At 54.0% G+C, this 27,757-nt stretch overlaps 1 protein-coding gene across 1 annotated transcript in view; it reads left to right on the top strand.

Moving 5' to 3' along the window:
- The first annotated feature begins 17,266 nt into the window (after positions 1 to 17,266).
- Positions 17,267 to 27,757, top strand: part of LOC133347951 (XK-related protein 7-like) — a 48,810-nt gene continuing 38,319 nt past the window's right edge. The window contains 1 exon segment of the mRNA XM_061560716.1: positions 17,267 to 19,997. Coding sequence (XP_061416700.1) covers positions 19,261 to 19,997 — 737 coding nt within the window. The 5' untranslated portion in view covers positions 17,267 to 19,260.

Here is a 27,757-nt window from a genome sequence, read left to right as displayed (position 1 = left end):
GTGTCGGTCAATTAATCAATTGTCATTAACCTCCAGCCAGCAGGTGCGTGTCACGCGACAAACCTGCCCCTCGTCCAGCAGACGGCGATCACAAAACACCCTCGCCAGCAGAATCCATGACGTCTTCGGCGACCGCGGCCCCGGGGTGGCGCGCCCGTGCCAGGCTAGGTGCACATCGCACCGCAAGATGCCACCAATCCCTGCGAGGTATAGGCGTGCGTCGCGCGCGCGCGTGTGTATGTTTACTCCAGTATTAATATTCTGATTCTGATACATATTCTGATTCTGTGCGCATCGGGTTTCTCCAGACTCTACTCACACCCAGCAATAAGATGCATGTTGGACTTCTTTCGCATCGTACGTAGCCACCCGTGCTAATCGGAGGTGCTTCTCAAGAGGAAACTGGCCAAACATCTAAAGGCAGGATCCTCTTAAAATTAAATCTTGAGGCTCACTTCAATGCTTTGCTGTGTAAACGCAGAGACTGGTGATAGTAGTTAAGGAGAACTTCCTTCTGTACTCAATGAGTATCACTGTTTGCATGTACGGTACACGTATGTTCAACTTCTTTCGCACCGTACATAGCCCAACCGTGCCAATCGGAGGTGCGACATGGTGATACGATCAGCAATAGCAATCTAACGCCTGCTCCCGATTGGCCGCGATGGAGTAACAAGCAAGCTTTCTGTAGCCCGAGAGCCTGGTTTCCCGACTCTTACTGTCAGCGGCACATTTAACAAAAGGAGAGCACTCTAAAGTGGAAGCACACAAAACACACAAATGCAGCAACGTGTCTGGAGGGCACAACCAGAGCACGTGGTGAGCTGTCTGCTGCTCTCCGTCAACCCCGCCCACTCCGTGCATAGCCCCGCCCACTGTGCCATTAGCCCCGCCCACTGGGTCACTAGCCCCGCTCACTGGGTCACTAGCCCCGCCCACTGTGCAATTAGCCCCGCCCACTGGGTCACTAGCCCCGCCCACTGGGTCACTAGCCCCGCCCACTGGGTCACTAGCCCCGCCCACTGGGTCACTAGCCCCGCCCACTGGGTCACTAGCCCCGCCCACTGGGTCACTAGCCCCGCCCACTGAGTCACTAGCCCCACCCACTGGGTCACTAGCCCCGCCCACTGTGCCATTAGCCCCGCCCACTCGGTCACTAGCCTCGCCCACTATATACACAGCCCCTCCCATTATGTTAATTTACCCGCCCACTCTATACATAGCCCCGCCCACTGTGCAATTAGCCCCGCCCACTGGGTCACTAGCCTCGCCCACTATATACACAGCCCCTCCCATTATGTTAATTTCTCCGCCCACTCGGACCTTAGCCAGGCCCACTGGGTCCCCTAGCCCCACCCACTGGGTCCCTTAGCCCCACCCATTTTTGTACGTGGCCCGCCCACTCTATACATAGCCCCGCCCACTGCGTCCTCTCGGCCCGCCCACCGTGGCCTCGCACTTTCTCACGTTGACCAGTCCACTGCGTCGTGTCTCCCTGCCTGCCCCGCACACCCCACCCGCTACTCGGCTGTAAGGCTCTATGGAACATTTCGTTTAATGCTTACTGGTTTTCGGTTTTGTGATTGGTTAACCGTTTTCCGTTACTGGTTTACAGTTATCGGGTGTCGGTTTTCGATTCGCGGCTATTGCTTTTTGGTTCGCGGTTATTGGTGTCCAATTAACGGTTTTCGGTTAGCGGTTTTCGTGCCATGTCCTACTCATATCGCGGCACAGAGGGAATGGGAGTTTAGTTTGACAATTCTCGACTCTGCGTGATCCGCCAACCCTCTGCCCGCCAAAACGGCGGATTGTTCTGGTGGTGGTGCTGTTGGTGGTGGTGCTGTTGGTGCTGTTGGTGCTGTTGGTGGTGGTGGTGTTGGTGGTGCTGTTGGTGATGGTGCTGTTGGTGATGGTGCTGTTGGTGATGGTGCTGTTGGTGGTGGTGGTGCTGTTGGTGGTGGTGGTGGTGCTGTTGGTGGTGCTGCTGTTGGTGGTGGTGCTGTTGGTGGTGGTGGTGTTGGTGGTGGTGGTGCTGTTGGTGGTGGTGCTGTTGGTGGTGGTGCTGTTGGTGGTGGTGGTGCTGTTGGTGATGGTGTTGGTGGTGGTGTTGGTGGTGGTGCTGTTGGTGTTGGTGGTGCTGTTGGTGGTGGTGTTGGTGGTGGTGCTGCTGTTGGTGGTGGTGGTGCTATTGGTGGTGGTGGTGTTGGTGGTGCTGTTGGTGGTGGTGCTGTTGGTGGTGGTGGTGCTGTTGGTGATGGTGTTGGTGGTGCTGTTGGTGGTGGTACTGTTGGTGGTGGTGTTGGTGGTGGTGCTGTTGGTGTTGGTGGTGCTGTTGGTGGTGGTGTTGGTGGTGGTGCTGCTGTTGGTGGTGGTGGTGCTATTGGTGGTGGTGGTGTTGGTGGTGCTGTTGGTGGTGGTGCTGTTGGTGGTGTTGGTGGTGCTGTTGGTGGTGGTGCTGTTGGTGGTGGTGCTGTTGGTGGTGGTGCTGTTGGTGGTGGTGTTGGTGGTGGTGGTGCTGCTGTTGGTGGTGGTGCTGTTGGTGGTGGTGCTGTTGGTGGTGGTGCTGTTGGTGGTGGAGCTGTTGGTGGTGGTGTTGGTGGTGGTGGAGCTGTTGGTGGTGGTGTTGGTGGTGGTGGCTGTTGGTGGTGGAGCTGTTGGTGGTGGTGTTGGTGGTGGTGGTTGGTGGTGGAGCTGTTGGTGGTGGTGCTGCTGTTGGTGGTGGAGCTGTTGGTGGTGCTGTTGGTGGTGGAGCTGTTGGTGGTGGTGTTGGTGGTGGTGGTGCTGCTGTTGGTGTTGGTGGTGGTGGTGCTGCTGTTGGTGGTGGTGTTGGTGGTGGTGGTGCTGCTGTTGGTGGTGGTGCTGTTGGTGGTGGTGTTGGTGGTGGTGGTGCTGCTGTTGGTGGTGGTGCTGTTGGTGGTGGTGTTGGTGGTGGTGGTGGTGCTGTTGGTGGTGGAGCTGTTGGTGGTGGTGTTGGTGGTGGTGGTGCTGCTGTTGGTGTTGGTGGTGGTGGTGCTGGCGACCGAGTTCCATTGCCGCTCACGCCCAACACCACCAGTGGCGAATTATCTGTCCCGGTCCTGTGACTCCCGTAGGTAGACTCAGCTTCAAATGAGTACCTGGTGCGGTGTGTAAAATCATCGCTACTGGGGAGACAAAGGCGGTCGGGCGTGGTGCTGGTCACCCACACCCTCGTGTGCCGTTCCGGTCTTCATAGGTGTTCGCTAACAGCACTCGCCCCAACAGTCTGTAAACCAATACTGGTTGATCTTTGTGTTGGTTTTGTGTCTATCCATTTGTCAGTCTGTTCATCCATCCATCCATCTGTACGTATGCTTGTCTATCACTCCGTGTGTCTACTCATCCGTCCGTCTATCTGTGTGTCCATCCATCCTGGTGCCGCCCGCATCGAATATTCCGCACCCCCACCCCACCCCAAATTCCACCTCCCCCGTCGTCTGTCCCCGACCCCCTGGTGAGTGATGCGTTCTCGGGGTCCGAAGGCGGTGATGATTTTCAAAAAATGTCCACCCTAATGGTAACGGCGCGAGGCGATCAATCCGAATGACACACGCGATCGCGCGCGTGCTGATGGGGATTTCATGTAAATGTTTCCGATTTTAGTTTTAGAAACAGAGGTTGTTGGTGGGCGGGAGTGGGGGGGGGGAGCGGGGGAGGGACCGGGTGGGAGATGGGTGGGTCAAAGTGCAGGGAAGAGCGTGTGGGAGGAGGGGAGGTGGTGTTGATGGTGGTGGTAATAATAATACTGCGATGCCACGCATTTTTTTATGTGTGCACTATTGAATAAAACTGCTGCTGCTGGTTATCGGGATGATTACGATGGTGGTGGTGGTTTGTGTTTATGGTTGTGGTTAGTGGTGATGGTTATTTTGATTATGGTAGTTATTGTGATGATGGTACTGGTTTGTGTTTGTGACTGCGGTGGCGGTGATGGTTATTTCGATGATGATGGTGGTGGTGGTAGTTATTGTGATGATGATGGTGCCTTGTGTTTACGGCTGTGGTAGTTGGTGGTGGTGATAGCGATGATCGTTGCGAGCGAATGCAATAGTTGCCACCAACAGCCATTCAGAAGCCACCGATTTGGAAAGACAAAAGCGGCCGGGCGAAACCTTCATTACAAGAAGCTCACTTCCACAATTAGCTCAAACCATAGACCCCAACAACAGTAACAACTCCCGTGGTGGCAATGCACGCCCGTGACCCGGCGCTCTGAAGCCAAGGGTTGGCGGACCACGCACAGATTTGTGAAACTCCCAAACACACGAGGCTGCAAGGAGCCCGGGAGGTGGAAGTACAACAGGCTAAAGCCCACTGAGCTATTTAGCTCTTTTCTTCAGAAGCGACCTGGCCACAAATGATAGCCCAACGAAGTGGCACATCGTGTGCATATTCAGAGCAGCCAAATAAACTAAACGCATTATGGGACCTCCTTTGCCAGTACCAAAATATAAGAATAGGTTTTTCCCCTTTTTTCTGGCAACTAAACTGAAACCTTTTTACAAGGAATCATGTCTGCATTAACCACAATACTTGTGGTCAGAATGCAAACAAAAAACATAATAATACATGCATTGTCCTTGAAACTGATTGTTCCACACCAGAGACAGTTTTCTTTTGAGCCTCGTCTCTAACGGTGTTAGACCAGAGGTCGCCAAAAGGCAGACATGATTCCAAATGTGCAGGGAAAAACCGGAGGACCCGGAGAAAAATCCACGCGACCACGGCGAGACAAAACATGCAAACCTGGAAAAAACAGCGGTCACGGTGGGGATCGAACCGACGACCTCCTGCATACCAGTCGAGGGAGGTAACATCTCCGAACCACTGTGGTACAGCAAAAGGGGACTGTGACGAAATCACCAATCTTGCTGATATTGGCCAATCAAATGATGGGGGCGTGTCACATCTTTACTCGATCCATGGATCGACTGGCAGTGATACGGATCGACTCATGATCCGCAATAACCATATATGGGTGACGGCCACGCCCCTTCGGCCTCAAACCACGCCCACTTCCATATATGGGGGGAGGGGGGGGGAGATCTCTGATGGGTGATTTCGTTGGGTGTACGATTGTATCGTATTCCAAGCGGCCCATTCCACTCGAAGCCACTCGTGAATGGCACTGGCCAAACAAACATCCCAACTGTGGCAGGACCAGTGCCGGATTAAGCTAGTGCGGGGCCTGTAGCATATGTTATAAAGGGGCCCTAAATAAAATAAAAAAAACACTTAAATATTGAAACACAAATGTTTGAACTTGCGTAGTAATTGTATTTTTGCATTTGCTATACAGCTAGATAATACGACAAATCGCTAACCTTAAACACTCAGTCGTTCGTAAAAGCTGAAGGCGGTGTACGCCTACTTGTGTAGCTACATATGTAGCTACTTTTGCTACGAGGATAATCCGGCACTGGGCAGGACCCCCCTCTGCTTACACCAGTGGCGGGCGATGGATATCTCCATCCGATCTGGGTCTTCCCCACCCCCCTCCTCCCCCCACAATGTCATTTCACGAACCCGCACTCACCAGCACCCCCCCCCCCCCCCCATTGTCGACACGGCGTGTGAACGCTTTCACTCCGGCAGCTGATGACACGAAGGGCTTCATTGGCGTGTCGGCGCTGACGACTCAAAGATGAACGATGGCCGGGCGCGGCGTGTAAAGTCGCGTCGGGCGCCCTCGAATGGAGCCGGCACGACACGCCGGGCGCTCGGCTGGGAGGTTGGAGCGCGTGGGCGCTGCGAGGGGACAGGGGGTGGGGTGGGGGGATAGGGGGATTGGGGCGATGGGTTAGGGGGGTGGGGTGATGGGGATAGGGGGGTGGGGTGATGGGGATAGGGGGGTGGGGTGATGGGGATAGGGGGGTGGGGTGATGGGGATAGGGGGATGGGGTGATGGGATAGGGGGGGTGGTGGGATAGGGGGGTGGGGTGATGGGGGAGGGGGGGTAGTGGATATCGCTGCTAAGTGACCCAGGAGAGTTGGAGGCACAGGGGAATGGGCTGGTGCAGCGTGTGAGTGTGTGTCTGTGTGTGTCTGTGTTTGTCTGTGTGCGTGTCAGCACTTGCCCGGGGAGCGGTGGCGCAGCGGTTCGCACTACGCTGCGCTACGAACCCGGCGAACCGAGTTCGATTCCCGCTCACGGCCACCAACGCCGGTGACGATTATCTGAACCAGTCGTGGGCCTCCCCTAGGTCGACTCAGCCTCAAATGAGTATATGGTGCGGTGTGTAGTAAAATCACTACTGGGAAGACAAAGGCGGCCGAGGGTGGTGCTGGCCACCCTCCCTCCATCTCGTGTGCCGTGCCGGCCTTCATAGGTGCCACTCGCTAACAGCACTTGCCCCGACAGTCCGTTACAGGCTATACGCACGTGGCGCGGGGGGGGGGGGGGGCTGTGTCTTTATCAGCACTTGCCTCAGCAGTCCGTATGGCTGTAGCAGGCTTCCTTGTCTTGGGTGAGCCGCGGTGATCGAGATGTTAACTCCCTCGCCTGCTACACAAGAGTAGATGCAGGAGGTCGTGGGTTCGATCCCGACCCTGACGCCTGTATCTTTGGAGTGCGCGTGCTCTCCCCGTGGTCGCGTGGATTTTTCTCCGGGTCCTCCGGTTTTCCCCTCGACATTTAGAACCAACAACGTCGTCACGCGTTCGGAGTTATTCGGCTGCCATACAATGTCCACGTGCCGATAAGCGACTTCTTTGAACTAGCATTTGTGACCAGGTCGCTTCTGAAAGAAAGAGCTATGCAAGCTCAAGTGGGCTTTACCGGGCAGAATAAATAATGTATAGTTTTAAATGATTTGCGTGTCTTGCGTGTCAATGACGATGGTAAGAAGTTGAGTCGAGCCGGGTGGCACTCACGCGAGCCGCTTTTTGGATACAAAGATAAAAGACCCCCCCCCCTCCCCGTGTAGCCTCTAACAGACTGTTGGGGCAAGTGCTGCTAGCGAATAGCACCCTATGAAGACCGGCACGGCGCACGAGGGGGGTTGGGTGGCCAGCACCACGCCCGGCCGCCTTTGTCTCCCCAGTGGCGATGTTTGTTTTACACACTGCTCCAGGTACTCATTTGAGGCTGAGTTGACCTAGGGGAAAGGCCCAGGACGAGTTCAGATTTAGGTTTTTCGTCACCGGTGTTGGCCGTGAGCAGGAATCGAACTCGGCTCGCCAGGTTCATTCGCAGCAGCGTAGCGCTAACCGCCACACCACCGCTCCCCCTAAGCTACGCACAAACACACACAGACACATAAATACTGTGCATACGTAACTGCGACGTTACTTGTGGAGGTTGTGCCGTACAGCATGCAATACAAATGCGCGTTCAGGTTGTACCACGTGATGCTCCGCGCGACGTCCGACGTTTTGGTCAATGCATACGTACGTGCACGTGTATGCAAGTGGTAGACGTGTGTGCGTATGCGAGTGCACATGTATAAGTGTGTGTAAGTACGCACCAAATCTGTATGTAAGTTTACGTGGGTGTTAATATCCGCGTGTGTGTATGTCAACATACACGCGCGAATGTCTATGTATGTGGACATGCGTGTGTGCATAAATAGACACGCGTGTGTAAGTATGCATACACGCGTATGTAAGTAGGCACGTTTGCATGTGTATGTAAGTTGAAGTGTATGTGTGTATCTATAAATGCGTGTATGTGTAAGAAATACTCGCGCGCGTGCGTGCGCACGTGTGTGTGCGCGCGCCATTGCGTGTGTGTGCGCGTGCGTGCGCGTGCGTGTGCGCGCGCGTCTGGAACCCGGCGTGTGTCACGGCAGAACGAACCACCGCGTTGCCAGGGCAACCGGTACCCAGCCAGTCGCCATGGCAACGCCACATCTCCACCGTCCCTAGCCAGCACCAGAAACACACCGCGCCCTCCCCTCCTCCTCCCCCTCCTCTCCCTCCTCCTTTCTCCCCGCCTCGTTTTCATTAACCCCTTCGCGACAGCAAGGCGAGCCTCGTCCTTGGTGGAGGGTCGCGGAGGAGAGAGTGAGGATAGGAGAGAGAGAGAGGGGGGTCACTCCTAGTTAATGCATTTGACACACGAATTGACACACCGCGTTACATCATCATATATATACACACACACACGTTATCTGTATGTACACACACACACGCGCGCACACACACACGTCCAATGCATCATTGCATACATATTTATCATACGTACGCAACACATTACATCATTTATACGCGCATCACACACGCACACACGTCCGCACAAAATACAACGTACATACACACCGCCGCACGTGTGTCTGTGTGTCGTTGTCGTTGTATGTCGCATGGATTTCAATGCGAATGCATTTGGGGCCCACAGATTAACAAAGGACCCACAGACTAACACAAGATCCGTACTGCACAGACTTGCATACGACATAGACAAACACGGGACCCATAGACTAACATAGACTGTAGGCTTGATTAGGACGCATAGATCAATGTCGGACCCATATACTATCATAGGACTCACATGCTACCATAGGAGCCATTGACGAACGCTCTATGAACTCACACAGAACCCAAAGACGACCAATACCCGCACCTCCGGTAAGCGCGGTTGGCTACGTACGGTGTGAACAAAGTTTAACATACGACCCGTAGACTAACATAGACTCCCTAGACTAAGATAAGTTCGGTGGACTATCATATGACCGATAGCTTTGAATAAGACCCATAGACCACCATAGGACCCATAGACCAACATAGGAGCCATAGACTAGCATGGGAGCCATAAATCAAAAAAAGATCAATAGCAGTGGCCATTCGATTCCGAGTGAGGAATGAATATAGGATGACTGCTCCCGTCATATCATGACAACTGCTGGCTTCCCGCAAGTTATTAATTTATCCACCCTCAGGGGATGATGGGCTCAGTCGATTCCCCTGTCCGCAGCATTTCAATGTCACTCTGCACTCCTGATTGGGGAGTCTTCGCTCTCTGCTCAGAGCCGCGACGACTCGGGCGTGTGTTGCTATGTGCACGAATTATTTTTGTGTGTGTGTGTATAAATATTCTTACATTTCACAAATCCGCGTGAGCGTGCGAGCCGAGCGAAGCCACCGTGGCGTAATAGAGGTCACCGGTTAGATTCGATCTCCTGGCGTGGCAGTTGAAACAACGAGGAAGTTTCTGTAATCACATCCCCCCCCCCATCCCAATTCTCTCTCCCCCTCTCGCCTCTGATTACACTGGTCAACAAAAAAAAATTTGGCCTGGACTTTTGCTTGGACTTTTGCAGCTGTTTTAGACTAATTTCAGGGTGCTGATTCCAAATCTGATCTCAGATTTGCTCTATCACATCTCATTATTATGCTATCGGCATACCCCATTTTCATTGATTTTACCCGAAATTAACTCTGTCACTTATGATTGCAAGTTGTTGCGAGTCAGTGACTACTTTAGTGTTAAAATATGGTGCTGTATTTTTAGGATAGTGTGTTTATAATATCATTTTATGTAGATATCCACATCTATTTAATATTTTTCTTTTGCAGTTTTTATTGAAAATGCAATGTGTGATATCTCAAAAACCTGATGTGATAGACAAAAACTGTTGCCAGATTTGGGAATCAGCACCCCAAAATTACCTTGACACCGTTGGAATACCTTATGCCAAAAAAAGTGTGTTGACCAGTGTTATCAGGAGCGCATGCAGCAGCTGCAGCTGTCAGTCGATCGGTCGGTTGATCGGTCGTGTTCGCCGCTGGGTGGGGTACAGTGTGGGTAACTCACACCTCTTCCGAGACGAGTGAAGGCCAGCGTGGAAGAGAAGGGTCGGAGTGCTCCTCACGGTTGACGAGACGAGCACTCCGCGCAGAGCTTACCGTGTGAGGAGCCCCCCCCCCCCTCTCCCCCCTCTCCCCCTATCCGCCAGCAGTGGCGTGAGCAGGCGATTGCAGGGCTGCGCCCTTACCTGTTCATGCGCGAGCTAAACTTGCGGTGATGTAATCAGTCACCGATTATTTTCCATCAATCGTCGCGGTTTTTTTTTTTTAAACAAACAATTCAAGCGGAGGGCGCGCGCGATGGCGGGAGCGCGACCCGCGGTGCCATTTACCCGTCCCGGTGAGACCGCTCCACACAGCAGTTGCTGCTCCACGCGTCTCGTAGCCACGTTGACTCAACTGGCTCCACAGATCCCTCCTTGACCCCTGTGTGAGTCGGTGTGATGAGCACCCCGGTGCCCGCACAGCTCAGGAGCCAAGGGGTTGGTCGGCACCACCTATCGGTGGTAAATGTCACAGGTGTCCACCATGGGCAGTGTCGACCACGGGGAGTGTCCACCACTTGCAGTGTCCACCACTTGCAGTGTCCACCACGGGGAGTGTCCACCACTTGCAGTGTCCACCACTTGCAGTGTCCACCATGGGTAGTGTCCACCACTTGCAGTGTCCTCCATAGACAGTGTCCACCACGGGCAGTGTCCACCACATGCAGTGTCCACCACGGGGAGTGTCCACCACTTGCAGTGTCCACCACTTGCAGTGTCCTCCATAGACAGTGTCCACCACAGGGAGTGTCCACCACTTGCAGTGTCCACCATGGGTAGTGTCCACCACGGAGAGTGTCCACCATGGGTAGTGTCTAACCCATGGGCATGAAGCTGAGCGTAGAGACCACGTGTTTCATGGACACACTCAATCTTCATGTTTATAGTCCGTCACATGCTCGACGTCACCAATACCACGTTCCCCTCCCTCAATGAGCCTCTTCTAATAAACAGCTCCTCCCACCGTGACCTCGCGATCAGATGCTTTACTCGGTGATGCTGCTCCTGCTGCTGATACTGCGTTGGCATTGGCGCAGAGTCACAAAAAACAAAGAGAATAACTCACCGTGACCTAAATAGGACACGTATCGAGCACAAGCAACGTTTCGGGAAAGATCTCTTTTTCGGGCAATTGTTTGAAACGTCGCCTATGTTATAATTGTTTGTGTTCATATGAAGGCCACGGTTTTATCGATGAACGCGGAGGCCGTCGTGCACATGTATTTTTTACCTAGACACACACACAAAGTTTCAAGGTAAACATTTGGTAGCTATCGCTACCAGAGGTAGCGCATGAAGGCCGTTATCTGCCCCGGCATTCCTCATAAGATGCAGAGATTCAAAGGCAATAACCACACGCGGCTAAAGTGAACTTAGTCATCACATCGACCCCTCTATTTAAGGAACGAAACAGGAGGATTTCTGAAGCTGGTTTGTAATTGCTGGCGAAACGTCGTGCTCAGATTGTAAATGTCGTGGCTTTGCTCGACAACACACCGGCTAGTGCTGTGCCGCACCTTACCATAACAATAACAAGTATAACCCGTAAAAACAAAGTTTTTCACTATAAATCCTTTATATGCGTGGCGGCTAGAGTCCTCTCGTCCTCTGGCTTGAGATGGCTGCCACCTATGGGTCAGATGATTGCATGGCAGCATTAAGCAATTGGTAATTAAATATTATTTTTTTGTCCTAAAAAGTGTAAAATTTTGGAAAGATTTTTTCACGAACATTAATTGTCACGCACAACGAGTCTGTGTGGAAAATGTCAGCTCGATTGGATCACGGGAAGTGGGTTAAAAAATGTCAGCTCGATTGGATCACGGGAAGTGGGTTAAAAAACGACCGAAAGATTTGCACGGTCGTAAGCAAGCAAGCACGCAAGCACGCAAGCAAGCAAGCAAGCGAACTTAATATAAGGATTTAAAAAGGCGGCCTGTCCTAGCCCATCCCCCCCCTCAACCAGTATATATACGGGGTAGTATCTCTTGGAATCTCTCATTTACTTGATACAGCAAGCGTGCTGTGACGGTTCCACCTGAAGACGGAAGCTTGTGTTGCCTCCGAAACGTCGTGATTTTTATTTAATTATTATTTTATTTAACTTTCATTAATTGTAATTTTTTTTTACCTACGTGACTTTACCGAAAAAAAACATAAGAATATGAATCCTTGCAGTCACGAAAGCTTCAAATCTAGAATTAAAGCTGTGCTATGCTATGTGTTGTTGTAACGCCCCGACTCGCCCCGACTGTCGATTTGTGAAGAAGCGCTTCACAGCTCATCGGATTCTTCCAGTACAAATACATTTTCCGATTCTTCTTCCTCCTCTTCCTCTTCTTCTTCTTCTCGCATACAAAAACCATTGTCCAAACATCCCAATGATATCTCAGGACCCTCCCGAAATGGAGTCTTTAGACTCTTTAAGAAATAGGAGTCTAATGTCACGGCTAAATCGCATTGTTCTCCCTGCTCTAATCAACGTCGAGCCGGCACTCAGCTCCACTTGACGGCCCTCAGGCCAGCCGTAGAAATTCCACATTCCCAGTGTCGATGTATATGGTACATCCACAGGACGAGGAAAGTGGGTAATTATTACTCATCGTCGTCATCATCATCGTCGTCATCATCATCGTCATCATCGTCGTCATCATCTTCGTCATCAGCGGGCAAAATCAAGCCACGGGCATCGCCGTCTCTCACCCCCCCCCCCCCCCGCGTGATCCAACAATCCACGCAGCACATTCGCACGGGCCAATTCTATCGATTCCATCGCTCCATCTCCTCGTGAGGAAGCGCCCTCTGGGACGCCTCCCATTGTCGAAGCGATCCTGCTGATGCAAAAAAAAAACAATCCATTGGGCGCGAGATGCAGCAGTCCACCTTAGCGATTCCATCGCTCCATCTCCTCGATGGGCGTGGCTTCCCCCCCACCCCCACGTGGAACGCCTCGCACCCCCGCAGCGACGGCCAAGCGACGATCGGCGGGCCCCTCGGGGGGGCAGGGGGGGGCAGGGGGGGGGGGCAGGGGGGTGCCGCCGCTCATCCACCAATCCCCGGACGGTTTCATTGATCATCATCGGGGAGGCTGGCGGCGAGCAGTGCCGCATCCTGCGGGAGCGCGTCTCGCATGGTGACGGCCACACATCACGGACCAACAGATGCGGCCAGACGAAGGCGAGGGGCATTTCCCCGGTGACCCCCCCGCCCCCCCCCCCCCGACTCTCTCCACAGATCTCACTCCTCCACCGTGGCCCCCGCGCCTCTCGCCGCCCTCGCCGCCTCCTCCCCACCAACAATACGAAGCCATCACCCCACGTAGCGAGCACCTGTGGGGGACACGCGGGCACGCGGGCAGCGCTGCGCTGCGCTACGAAACCCGGCCACCCGAGTTCGATTCCCGCTCGAGGCCAACAACACCAGCGACGATTATCTGAACCGGTCATGGGCCTCCCCTAGGTCGACTCAGCCCTCAAATGGGTACCTGCTGTGGTATGTAAATGTCACCACTGGGGAGACAAAGGCGGCCGAGCGTTGCTCTGGTCACCCACCCCCTCGTGTGCCGTGCCGGCCTTCGCTGATGCTCGCTAACAGCACTTACCCCAACCGTCTGTTACAGGCGATACGGGGGATCTTTGTTGTTGTTGTTGTTGGATAGCACCACAGACCACTCACCCCTCAGCTGACATCACTCACAGACCACTCACCTGACGACACACTCAGACCCCCGACGAGTGGTGGGGGGGGAGGCGAGAGGGATCAGAGAGGAACCGTGATTGTGGTGCTGTGACCCGCGCGGTGGTAAAAAAAACTACATTTTAAAAACCCGGCTTGCGGTGCAAAGGAAACGCGCGCAACTTAAATGCATCTCTGAATACTTTGTTAGAATGATGGTGTTAATTAGCAGTCTCAAGGGATGGAGCTAAATTAATTGAGGGATGTTTTCTGCCCCACCCTTCCTTCCCCTCATCCACGTTATTAATTGTTCAAAATTTCATCAGGGCCGATGAAATCACGTGGCGACACGCGGCGCAACGGGGTACACTCAAGTTACACTCAGACCCCCCGCTCCCAGAGACACTGCAACAAGGCACACGTTCTCGCTCACCTTCGGGGCCCCGGGTGGCAAGGTGGTAACTCTCCCTCGCCTGGGATACTAGGAGAGCCGTGGGTTCGATCCCTGACGCCTGCTGTATGGTAGGAGTTGGCATGTCCCTCTCTCTCTCTCTCCACGCGGTCCCGTGGATTTTTATCCGGGTCCTCCTGGTTTTTTTCCCCCTCCACGTTAAGAATCGGCATGCGTTTAGAGTATTTGGTTGCTAGACATTTCCGCGTAATAGGCCACTTCGTTCATTTGTGGCTTGGTAGCTTCTGTATAAACATAGTACTTAGTCGTATTGTCTATCGTATTATGTTGATAACCTTCATCATCCCCAGCCATGGCCAATCCACTGCTGGATGAAGCCCTTCCTCCCTTCCCCGAAACTGCTGCCATCTCCTGCGATAGATTCCAGCTCTGTTAAGCGATCCACCCACGGGCAGCTGTACGCACAGGCTGCGTCCATCGCTCCATCTCCACAGGGGACGTCCCCTCGGGCTCGTCAATCGCTCTCGCGGTGATAAGCGACGGTGAGCTGGCATTGAGCCATTGGCTGAAATTCCACATTCATATGACGCGTCTGGCAGTCATACCAAAAAGGGCAAACTCATGTCAGTGTGACTATCTCCCCCACGAAGCGATACCCGTCTTATCGGCCCCTACCGGGCTGATGGGTTGTATCGACACCCCATCGAAGCAGGTACTTGGAACCGCCCAATCGCGAATCGACCAACGCTAGAACCGCTGAGCCGGGGCCCTGTAGTCTCTTCTCACTTCACAATGTTCCGTTGTTTATTTATTTATTTTCATGGGTTAGCCCACGGGGTGGCGCGCGGAGGCGTTGGTGGGGGTTGGGGGGGCCCGGGGAACCTTTGGGAGCCGCTTGTTAATTCTTAATTGTTGCGAGCGGCGTGATGATTGGAGTTACCCGACAAGAGACACGGGGATGGATTGGGGGTAATAGGAGGGAGGGTGGAGGGTGGGTGGGGGGTGACAGATTGTGGGAGAGGAAGAGAGAGAGAGAGAGGTGACGAAGTGAGATACGTGAAAAGGCGAAATGTGGTGTGGAGGTGATACCCGTGGTGGTGACGGTTGCGCTTGCGGTGAGGTTGCTGTTGTTGTTGTTGGTGGTGGTGGTGGTTGTTGTTGTTGTTGTTGGTGGTGGTGGTGGGAAGTCGTTGCATCACGAGACGGCGAGAGATGGCGACGGAATAGGGAATCCTTCATCCAGCAGAGAATCGATCATGGCTGACGATGACGATGATGATGACGACCACAACAACACCATCAACGCTCGCCGTTCGCAGTCGAAATCCCAACAGTGGCCGCGGTGGCTTCAAGTGCTAACGAAGTGGTGATGTCACTTTTGTAATTACAATGCCGTTCCCTCAAGTAGCAGTAGTTCGTAGTACATTGTCTCTGGGCTACAGGCCGTAACGAAGCGCTCTGCAGCACAGCGGTGTGGGGTTTTTTTGGATGAATTCTTAATTGCTCCCGCACATTGACAATGCGACCCAATGCTCCAGGGAAGGATTTACCAACGCGGGGGGTGGGGGAGGCTGGTGCAAGGAGTGATGACTGTGGGTCTGTGTCCATGTTGCTCCCTTCTCCGTCTCAAATTTGGCTCTGTTCTTGTCCGTGTCTCGCTCACTCTTCGTTTCTCTGTCTGTCTCTCTTTGGCACGTCTCTCTCTGTGTGTGTGTGTCTCTCTCGTTGTCTCTCTCGCCTTCTCTTGATGTATCTGTGGAGAGAGAGAGAGAGCGATGACATCATCTCACGTGCAGGGGCTATCGGTGGATTGGGGAGGCCTCCATCTAGCAGCGGGTAGAGCATGGCTGATAATGAGTGGTGCGTTTATTTATTGGGCGTCGACTCTTTAAAATTCGTGACTTCGGGGCCGTCGTCATCGTCGTCATCGTTGAGACGAATCTCACGATTTCACGACGTCAACAGCGGTCGTCCTGTAAACATCCTGGCTCCTGCCACAGTCATCTGGAAATGCCACGTTTGGCTTCGGATCACTGTGCACGTCTCTCTGACTCTGCTTCACTCGATGTCTCTCTAACTCTCCCTTGATTTCTCTCTCTCTCGATGTTGATTTGTGTCTATCTCTCTTTGCATGTCTGTGTTACTCCGTGCGGGTCTCTCTTTGTCTCTCTCTTTATCTCTCGTCGTATCTGTGCCTGTCTCTCTTCGTATGATGATATTGCACTACGTCTATCGATCTTTCTCTCTCTCTCTATGCATCTCCGTGTTTCACTGCGTCTGTCTGTCTATTAACACCATTTTTTGTTTTACGTTCGTTTGCCCAGAAAAGCCTCGCCTGAGTCTCAAGACTCGTGTTCAGGAGGACCCTGCCAAGTTCTCGCAGTAGGGGCGCGATGTTGTTGCTGCTGCTGATTGAGTCACTTGCAGGGAATGTTGCAGCATTGCGATGCTTGGCCAATGCCAATTACACTGTGTGGGTTTTTTTGTTTGTTCCCTTCGTCTCTCTCTCTCTCTGCACGGGTGTGTTTGTCTGTGTCTGTATTTCGCTTTGTCTGTATCTCTGTGTCTATCTTTATCCGGTGAGGAGCGGTAGTGTAGCGGTTACCATGCTGTGGCCACCCGGGTTCGATTCCCACTCACGGCCAACACCGGTGACGATTATCTGAACCGGTCCTGGGCCTTCCCCGAGGTCGACTCAGCCTCACATTAGTACCTGGCGCGGTGTGTAATCATCGCCACGAGGGATACAAAGGCGACCGGGTGTGTTGCTGGCCACCCACCCCCTCGTGCGCCGTGCCGGCCTTCATCGGTGCTACTCGCTAACAGCACTTGCCCCAACAGTCTGTTAAGGCTATACGGGGGGGGGAGTCTTTGTCTTTCTCTTTGTCTGTATCTCTGACTCTGTCTTCATCTAGGCCTGTGTCTGTGTCTCTTCCCCGCGTGAGCAAATTATCAGTGCCCACCACAACTTTGCGAATTAACCCCTGCGCGTGTTGCACACACGCAGAGAGGAGAGATCCTGACGTGGTGGTGTTGGGTGGTGGTGGGTGGGGAGGGGATTCGTGATTTCGTCTGCAATATATTTTCTGACCGGTTGGGCATGCACTTCCCTCGGCTGAGCGAGCGAGCCGTGCGTGCGTGCGAGCAGCAGTCGAGAGAGGGGAGAGAAAGGAAGAGCGAACAGAAAGAGGAGGAGACACAGAGAGAGAGAGACGGCGGCATAGCGGTAGCGGCAGCGGAAGGAGCAGCAGAAGGAAGAGGAGAGAGACGACATTCGGAGGGAGGGGAGAGAGCGGAACGGAGGATCGAGGAGGAGAGAGGTTGGAGAGAGAGAGGGGGGTGGGTGGGTGGGTTGGGGGTGGTTGGGGAAGCGATTGGAGAGTGATTGGAGGGAGATACAGGGAGCACGACGAGATTCAGGGAACGGAGAGCGACATATAAGAGAGGTGGCGAGGAGGTAGGCACAGTGAGAGGGAGAGAGAGAGAGAGGGGGGAGGAAGGAGAGAGCGCCCTTCGATTCGTAACGCGGGTTCGCTCCTCTCGGCGGCGTCAAGGCCACACCCTGCCTGATACCCGCAGACGGAGATCGAGCGGAGAGAGAGAGATCAGACTGAGAGGGAGATCGGGCTGAGAGGGAGATCGGGCTGAAAGGGAGATCGGGCGGAGAGGGAGGTCGGGCCGACACGGACGAGCAAAGCGCCCAGAGCTGGCGGTGAAAAGCGACGGAAGGACCGAAGCGAAGGAACGAGACGAAACAGATCCCGGTGGTGTCATTCATTCTTCAATCAATTCATGCAATTATTCATTCTTTGCATTCATCTGGGTTTTTTTGCCGTTAATTTGTAACGTGTTTTATGGGTCATATGCAGTGGTAGAAATATCAATATATATTTAATAACGCTGCCGTATTAAATATTTAATAATGCTACATGTATTAAATCCACAGCGTCGGTTTTAAGATTATTATCATTTCAGTAAGATGATTAGTTTTTCAATCGTCCTCATTTTTATATAAATATTTGTGCCTGTGCATGCACGTGCATTGTAATTACCTTCACCGTTGTTGTTATTATTATCATGATGATGATTTTGCTTATTTGCCAGTGAATGCAATGGGCTTTGTATGCCCCCCGTAGAGACCTCTGGCTCCATGCATGATCTCTGCGCTCACCAATCCTCGCCCAGAATTCGGCGACCTCGGTTCACAGCGCCAACCCAGTCGCTCGCTGCACCCTCAACCAAGACCCCCGACCCATCATCATCATCATCACCACCACCACCACCGACATCATCGTCATCGCCCCATTGTCACCTCCACTGCGGAGCCGGCGAGATATCCAGCGAGCAATGACCCTGCTGATTTGAAATATACTCTTTGTTTGCCAGCGGGCGCCTAGCTCCGAGCCCGTGTTCACTTATTCATCCACTCATTGGTTCCCTTCGCTCCGAGCCTCTCTCTCTCTCTCTGGCTTTGGGCTGCGCATGGAGACCCGCGTGGGACACGAAGTGATGGAGGGGATGAGGCTGAGGGGTCTGTGGGACCTCTTGGTCAGGCCCACAGAGGACTTGATGACGTCCCTCGACTGAGCTACGGGGACCTCATCTGCTCCGGCTCCTCGATCGGCCACTCCATCCTCTGCATCCGGCTCCTCCTGACAATCTCACCGACCGCGCGTGTAACATCGTGATCCGCTGCTGCCGCCTCTGCTGCTAGTGTTGGTTTAGCTGCTCCTGCCTAGTCTGCTGGTGCCGGTTTACTGGTTTACTGGTGGGGTGTGTGAGCTGTGACTCCGACCGTCATGCTGCTGGTGCTGGCACTGCCGCCGCTGCTGGTGCGTTGAGGCTGCCCCATCTGCTGGCAACGCCGCCGGCGCCGCTGGGTAACGGCTCTCGCTGCGACTCCTGGGACCCGCGTGCTCCCTCCTTCCTATTGACGGCGCTCGTGGGGGTGGTTTTGCCTTCTTCGTCCGCCTCTGTCTTTGCCACCGCCCGCCTCTGCCCGCCCGACCCGCCATGCCCATCGCCGCCGGCGGCCGCAGGACCGACGCGGCGGGCGTCCACACAGGGCGGGCGGCGCAGCAGCAGCAGCAGCGCGTGCGGTAGCGCCAGGGGGTGTTGGACTGCAGAGGCAGGGAGCCGCGACGGGTTCCAGGTTCCCCCTCCACCCCCCACCCACCCACGAGTCCACACCGCCACCACCGCCGCCAACCACCACCCTCCCTCCCACTAGCCTCCTAGATAGAATCTCACGGCGCCAACCAAGAAATCACCGCCATCGACGCCATCGGAATCCTCCACGGCTTCTCACGACCCAAAAGTAGTAATCCGCCGCCACCGCCGCCTTGCCCAGCAGCCCGCCCAGCGCCGATGATAGACCACCTGCCCTTGACCATGGCCGCCAAGTCGGACGGGCTCTCCGGGCCGTGCCCTCCCAACGCGGACCCCGGCGCGCTGGCGCTGTCCGTGGTGCTGCCCGCGGACCCCGCGGCTGCCGAAGCCGCCGCCGTGGGACCCGCGGGACCCGCGCGCTCCGACAAGGCGGAGGGCGGAGCTCACGGGGCTCACGGGGCCGGCCCGGCCGGCTGCTGCGGCTGCTGCGCCCCGCGCTCGGGGCTGCCGCCCAGCCCCGTGCCCTACTCGGCGGCCGACCTGGCGTGGGGCCTCTGCGGCCTGCTCACTCTGCTGCTCGACTCGGGCACGGACGCGTGGCTCTCGGCCGAGTACCTGGCGAGCCGGCAGTACTGGTGGTTCGGCCTCACGCTCTTCTTCGCCCTGGCTCCCTCGCTGGTGGTGCAGGCGTTCAGCTTGCGATGGTTCGCCCAGGACTTTCGCCTCGGGGCGACCGGCAGCGCGACCGCCGTCGGTCGGTGCGGAGCGGTGCCCGGCGCGGACGGGGCAGCGGCCGGGCCGGCGGTGGCGGTGGCGGCCGGTGGCGGGGAGGCGGTGGGAACAGCGGCGCCGCCACCCCCGCCGCCGCTAACCACGGCGGCGGCGGGGTCGGCGGGGTCGGCTGGAACGGCGAGCGCGGGGGAGCGGTGCTACCGAGGCCTGGTGTGGGTGTTCCAGAGCGTGGTGCATCTGCTGCAGCTGGGACTCGCGTGGAGGTGAGCGCCGCTGTTTGAGTGCAGCGAGGGATTGCGCGAGGTGTGCGTTTGGGTATGGCCCTTCGTGTGTGTTGTTGTTGTGTGTTTAGGTTGTTGTCTAACACCACCCCACGCCCTCTGCACCGCACCCCCGTGCATACAACGTACAGTGCACACAAGTCATTCAAACTTGCTGCGGTGTCTCTCTTCCTCATGTCTCCTCTGAAAATGGGCCATCGCCCGAGAAACGTCGGGCTGTTGTGTTTGTTATTGTTGCTGTTTCTTTGTTGTGAAGAAGCGGTGGTGATTGTGTTAATTTAAAAAAGAAATTGCTTTGCTTTGCTACGAACAGATCGCGTTGTGGTTCTTTCACACGGAACGATGTTGCGCGGTTCTTGTTGTGCCATTTTCGTTGACTTATTTAACAACAACAACACAAAGCATCAACTCTGAGGTGGCTCTGGCTGTTCGAAAGACCGCTGAGCCGCTGAGATCCTCGGCTCGAATCCCGAATCTCAGTCGCCCCCGGATTAAACCGAATTGTTCAAGTCGAGCGAGTTTGAGACGGTCCCGTGTCCGGCCAGCCATGACCGCGAACAACTAATCACACATTCGGGTTGTTTGTTTTTTGTTTACTTCATAGAATAAAGCAGTTACCATTCGGTTCGTCTTCCACGGAAGGAATATCGATCCATCGGTCTGCTCCATCGCAGGGCGCATTGGAGAGCGCGGCGCCCCCTTGTGTGCGCGAGATGTCGTCTAGCAGGGGAGATCGGTCGTGTTTCTGTGACATCGCCTTCCGCGGGCATTTTCTCCGAACGCAGGACACGGTCCCACCGTTATTCGTCTCGTGCCATGACACCGATAGCACAACCGGAGAAGAAAAAGAAAAAAAGATGAACAGAAAGATATCTCTTTTAAAAACCTCTCTCATTCAGACGGGCACGAGTCGCATTTCTGTGCAACGCTTTGAGAAACGCAGTAGCTCGCTTTAGCCCTCATTTAACAACAACAACAGCAGCAGCAGCAGCAACAACAACGACGGGTTGGTGAAGTCGAGTACCACTCGAAGCAGCCGATCTTCTCATTTCTGGCCACTTCACTGAGCCCGCATCCTCATCGCGTCTCCGCGGCGTCTCGCACCACAGGCCGTGGTGACGAGTTCCATTTAACGCACGTGGCCTCCCCCCCCCCCCCCCCCCGAGCCACTCCAGCAGTCGGCCCACGCGTGGTCTCCTGCGTGTCCTCGTGTATGTGGGTAGATGTCGCGTGTGAAGGCGCTGCAACTGCTACTGGGGTCCAAAGCCCCCCGGCAGGACTCTGGGCTATGGAGAAAGGGGGCGAGAGTTTTGGGGGGGAGCGGTGTGAGAGGGGGGGGGGGGGTGGTGGCAAAGTCATTGGGTCACAGGGCACATCAGACCGCTGACCTTGAGCAGAGGTGATTCGAAGTGTGGCCTCACAGTCTTCAGGGTGGGCGTTGCCCTGGCCGATGGAATGCTGCTTTGTTTTGTCATTTCTAGTAAATCAGCCCAAATCTCATCAGATCTGGGAAGATCAGCGGCAGGATTTTGAGCCTGGTGAGTGCTTGCGTGAGTGACTGCTGTTCCAGGCCTCGGCTGCGATGCGGCCAGATGAAAGGACAACAGTGGATTATTGAATCTGTCTGTGCGGAGCTGTGTGTGTGTTGCCCTCTCGTATGCCTGGGTGGGGGTCCCCCAGGGTTCTCCGGTTTCCTGCAATAAAAAACTTACTGACATTCCTTTTTTTATATTATTGGCCAAACATCGCCATAATGAAGCAGTGCCCTATTCAAAAAGGAGACGTGAGATTTCATTGAGAATTTAAGGCAGAAATGACATCATCATCATCACCACCGTGATGGGCGTGCTCCAACCTGCAGTGCCAAGCAGGATTGTTGCTATAGCGATTGTTGCTATAGTGATGGTTGTTGTAGTGATTGTTGCTATAGTGATGGTTGTTGTAGTGATTGTTGCTATAGTGATGGTTGTTGTAGTGATTGTTGCTATAGAAATGTTCGTTACGGTGATAGTTGTTGCAGTGTCAAGCACGTCTGTTGTAGTGTAGTGATTGTTGTTGTTGTTCTAGTAATTGCTGTCAAGGTCATTGTAGTGGTGCTTGTTATAGTGGCTGTAGTTAGATTTGTTCTCGTGGTGGTTGTGGTGGTGGTGGTACTGTGAGGTGTCGTTTAGCAGGGAGGACGGCGGTGGTGTCGCGGTTCGTGAGCTGCCCCACGAACTCGGCGACCCGAATTCGATTCTCGCTCACGGCCAACACCACCAGTGACGATTATCTGAACCGGTCATGGGCCTCCTCTAGGTCGACTCGGCATCAAATGAGAAAGCTGGTGCGATGTGTAAACATCGCTACTAGGGAGACAAAGGCGGCCTTTATAGGTTTCGCTAATAGCACTTGCCCCTATAGTCCGTTAAGGCTATACGGGGAATCTTTGTCTTTGGTAGTGGTGCCAGGCAGGATTGTTGTTGTAGTAGTGGTGGTAGTGGTTGATGGTTGTGATGCCAGGCAAGATTGTTGTTGTAGTAGTGGTGGTAGTGGTGATGGTTGTGGTGCCAGGCAGGATTGTTGTTGTAGTAGTGGTGGTCGTGGTGATGGTTGTGGTGCCATGCAAGATTGTTGTTGTAGTAGTGGTGGTAGTGGTGATGGTTGTGGTGCCAGGCAGGATTGTTGTTGTAGTAGAGGTGGTAGTGGTTGATGTCTGTGGTGCCAGGCAAGATTGTTGTTGTAGTAGTGGTGGTAGTGGTTGATGGTTGTGATGTCAGGCAAGATTGTTGTTGTAGTAGTGGTGGTAGTGGTTGATGGTTGTGGTGCCATGCAAGATTGTTGTTGTAGTAGTGGTGGTAGTGGTTGATGGTTGTCGTGCCAAGCAGGATTGTTGTTGTAGTAGTGGTGGTAGTGGTTGATGGTTGTGGTGCCAGGCAAGATTGTTGTTGTAGTAGTGGTGGTAGTGGTGATGCTTGTGGTGCTATGCAAGATTGTTGTTGTAGTAGTGGTGGTAGTGGTGATGGTTGTGGTGCCAGGCAAGATTGTTGTTGTAGTAGTGGTGGTCGTGGATGATGGTTGTGGTGCCAGGCAAGATTGTTGTTGTAGTAGTGGTGGTCGTGGTTGATGGTTGTGGTGCCAGGCAAGATTGTTGTTGTATCAGTGGGGGTCGTGGTGATGGTTGTGGTACCAGGCAAGATTGTTGTAGTAGTGGTGGGAGTGGTGATGGTTGTGGTGCCAGGCAAGATTGTTGTTGTAGTAGTGGTGGTAGTGGTTGATGGTTGTGGTGCCAGGCAAGATTGTTGTAGTAGTGGTGGGAGTGGTGATGGTTGTGGTGCCAGGCAAGATTGTTGTTGTAGTAGTGGTGGTAGTGGTTGATGGTTGTGATGCCATGCAAGATTGTTGTTGTAGTAGTGGTGGTAGTGGTTGATGGTTGTGGTACCAGGCAGGAGTGTCGAGCAAGCAGTGGTCGATCCCTGTGTGGCAACCGATTGGCTGAGGTGGCCTCGCCACTGAGACGGTGCTGAAATTGCGACCGTTTTGCGCGCAGTGTCCCGCTTCACAGCCGCGCTCTGCGTTCACTTCCCACGAACGAATCACCCTCCCAGGTCTCCCTCGCAACAACAACAACAACAAAAATCCAGGTCCGTCTCGATCGGCTCTCATCTGGTGGCCACGTGAGAGGAAGGCGCAGCGGTTGGTGGCATTGCGGCCCCGAGGTCCAGCGAAGCCCCCGGGTTCGATTCGAGGCCCACGGATAAACGAGGAGTGAGTGGAGATGCTCCTGAGCTACACCAACCAACCACCCACCGAACCCCCACCCCCACCCCTATGACCAACAAAGCCTAAGCCTACAGGGGAAGTCCATTATCCAGCTAGGGATTGGCAAAGTGCTGTACATTTTATTCATTATTATGTTATGAATGGGGTATTTTCCTAAATGTAAATGTTTCAACATGGCACAATTCTGTACGCAGTAACCGTGATATTTCGTGGGTCGATTTATCTACTGGATATCTGTGGAAAAAATAAGCATTATAGCTCATCGGATTGCTCTAGTATGGAAATATATTCTGATTCTGATATGTATTGACCAGAAAATACACGATTTAAAGCTTTCGTGACTGCAGGGATTCATCTTCTTGGTTCTTTCGGCTGCTTGCGTTGTGGCCGAAACGTCGTGAGAATTATTTAATTATGTTTTATTTTTTTTATTTTTTTATTTCCATTCTACGTGACTTTACCGAAAGAACCAAGAAGACAGAAAATACACTTTTACGCCAAATTTTACGGGGGGTATGGGTGCGGCATCTTGCAGAAGGCAGAGGAAGTTAACTTTTAGCTATGATGTTGTTGTTGTCGCAGATAGTGGCTTCTGCAAAGGCACGGGCCTAGGCCCCTTCATTAGTGGACGTTGGCAGCCACCGCGGGTTGTAATCACGGATGTGCTGGGGGGGGGGGGGGGGCTCGTCTCTGGGTTGGCACGAGTTTGTACTTCGCAGAAAAAATTGCAACAGAATTCTGTCGACACCATTTTGCCCATTCGCTGCATCTATTTAAAAAAAATATTTTGTGTGTTCACGATCGTTGCGCAGCGCTTCCCTTCACGAAGCGATGCTCGCGGCCCCGATTTGGTGCGCTTGGTTGTAACAAAAAAATCAGCAGTTTAAAATTGCCGTGGGTGGGGAGTGGGGGGGGACAAACAACCCCCTGACAATTCAGCAACATTCATCACAGCGATATCATTCGTTGCCTACTCACCAAATGCTGGCGGACAGTGATTTTTCCACAGACACATGAGTTTAATCCCATTTGTGTCAACGGGCTCTCTCTCTCTCTCTCCTGGTTAAACGCAGGCGACTGACCACGGTACCTCCCTCCCTCCTCCACCCCGTCCCCTGCCGCGCTGAGCTAGACGGTGGTGGTTAGTCGCGATTCTTCGTTATCTTTGGCTCAATATCTACGGGTCGATAACTTCATTCGCAAGCAGGTGCGAGATCCCGCTTTAGATGAGACGTGTCCGGGTTCAAGTGGAGGGTCCGCAGCGAAGTCAGTAGGACGGCGCATGAGCACAAACAATCGGAGCGCACGGCGGGAGACGTTTGTAGAATATTTTGGTGCGAACCGGTGGTGAGCGGGCAAGCCGGTCCGCTGACGGAGCCTCCCGGTCCACCTCCTGCTCCTCCTCCCGCCGCTCCTCTCTCGCTCCGTGGCTTCGCCGCTCGGCGACTCGCCCGCTAAGCAGGGAAACTCGCAACGCAGCAACTCACGGGGGGGGAGGGGGGGCTCGCGTTAAAGCGCAGCGCGCACCGAACTCCCCGCGGCGCAGTAACTCCCACCCGCTCCAGCCCGTGCGCTCCAACGCTCGCGTGCTCCACCTCCCGCGCACTCCGAACGCCCACAACGCTCCAGCGCCCACAACGTTCCAGCGCCCTGGCTCCCAAGCGCCGTACCCTCCACGTGCTAATTGGGCGCCTTGACACCTCCGACGCTCGAACGTCCGCGCGACAATTGCGCGCTGACACCGGAGCAAGGCGCCGGTGAACGCTGCCCAGCACCACAACCATCAACATTCACGTCCTGCCCAGCACCACAACCATCACCCAGCACCACAACCATCACCACTCACGTCCTACTCAGCACCACAACCATCACCACTCACGTCCTGCTCAGCACCACAGCCATCATCACTCGCGTCCTGCCCAGCACCACAACCATCACCATTCACGTCCTGCCCAGCACCACAGCCATCACCACTCACGTCCTGCCCAGCACCACAACCATCACCACTCACGTCCTGCCCAGCACCACAACCATCACCACTCACGTCCTGCTCAGCACCACAGCCATCACCACTCACGTCCTGCCCAGCACCACAACCATCACCACTCACGTCCTGCCCAGCACCACAACCATCACGATTCACGTCCTGCCCAGCACCACAACCATCACCATTCACGTCCTGCCCAGCACCACAACCATCACCACTCACGTCCTGCTCAGCACCACAGCCATCACCACTCACGTCCTACCCAGCACCACAACCATCACCACTCACGTCCTGCCCAGCACCACAACCATCACCACTCACGTCCTACCCAGCACCACAACCATCACCACTCACGTCCTGCCCAGCACCACAACCATCACCACTCACGTCCTGCCCAGCACCACAACCATCACCACTCACGTCCTGCCCAGCACCACAGCCATCATCACTCGCGTTCTAACGCTCGCGTGGGTGGGCGCGTGCGAGCGCCGCCGATGTTTGCGCGCAGAAAAAAAAATCCAACCTCGCGGGTATATTCCGTCGCCAACCTTGCCCAACGACGATCACGACGACGCCGACGATCTGGGTACCGACATCGGTGAGCCGAACGCCGCTGCCAGATGACGAGGAGACGGAGTGTTCACCCCCCACCCCCCTCTCGAATGAGGCGCTCGTTCCGTGGGAGACCCCGGAGAGACACGAGGCCCTGAACCCCCCCCCCCCCCTTGTTAGCCCGTGATTGTTCACGTTAGGGGAGTTGAACCGAGACACACTTTCTCAGGGGCTCACGATGTGCGCCATTCGAGAGACTCAGGCCAGCGCTGCAGAGATCCTCGCTTCACGACTGCTGGTTTCTTTCTCTGCACGAGGTTCATAGCGGTCGTGGCGAGAGATGCCGTGACCTAGAAATGCCACCTTCTTCGCAGACTTAACGCGAACATATCTCGCTGTTAGCCTGTTACGTGTATCGTCGAAACCGTGAAGAGGCGCTGCAACGAAGTTCAACGCAGCAATGCCCGACGCCAGAGCTCTCCAAAGTACAAAACCAATTCCTGCCAAACGAACTCCGACGCCAATTCCGTCCTCTTGCGACCGTATCTCTGTATATATATATGCCCATTCTTCTTGGTTCTTTCGGTAAAGTCACGTAGAAGGGAAATAATAAAATAATAATAAAAATACAACATAATAAAATACAATTCTCACGATGTTTCGGCCACAACGCAAGCAGCCGTCCTCAGGTGAAGAACAGGTCTGTCGGAAAGACAGCGCCTGAGGACGGCTGCTTATGTTGTGGCCGAAACGTCGTGAGAATTGTATTTTATAATGGTAGATTTTTTTTATTATTATATTATTTTATTATGTTTTCTTTTCATTATTTTATTATTTCCCTTCTACGTGACTTTACCGAAAGAACCAAGAAGATGAATCCCTGCAGTCACGAAAGCTTTAAATCGAAATTGATATGCCCACTGTTTCTGTACGGCGTCCCGAGATTGCATGTACGCGCTATGTAAATCAAAAGTGTACTATGTATATAGATCCGTACAGGTTTACATAAAGTGACTTTACCGAAATAACCAAAGAGTAATTCCTGCACTCACGAAAGCTTCGAATCTAGTTTTTACATCTAGACTCGCACAGGGATCCGTAGCCTCACATAGACACCCACATACTTCGACAGGCACACACACACAGAGGCCCATGGACTCACACACAGAGATCCTATGACTGACCGCCTCTCTCTAGACGCTACATTTTCGCACGTCCGATCAGCACGGTTGGCAACGTACGGTGCGAAAAAAGTTCAACACAAGTACATATTTATATGCCCAGCGTTTCCGTCCAACGTGTTGAGAAGCGTTCGCATTCGGACGCAACGCAAATCCACGAGGCATTGTAATCGCACTGCGAACTGTAAGCGACGCAGGTAAATTGACAGCGAGCCTTTCCATTCCTCGCACATCCTCGCTCGCGCGCACAAAGACAAAGA

Source organism: Lethenteron reissneri, chromosome 26 (genome assembly GCF_015708825.2).
Source record: "Lethenteron reissneri isolate LAM-NWPU_2019-01 chromosome 26, ASM1570882v1, whole genome shotgun sequence".
Lineage (NCBI taxonomy): Eukaryota > Metazoa > Chordata > Hyperoartia > Petromyzontiformes > Petromyzontidae > Lethenteron > Lethenteron reissneri.
Note: the sequence above shows the minus strand (reverse complement) of the source record. Positions and strands in the feature narration are given on the sequence as shown.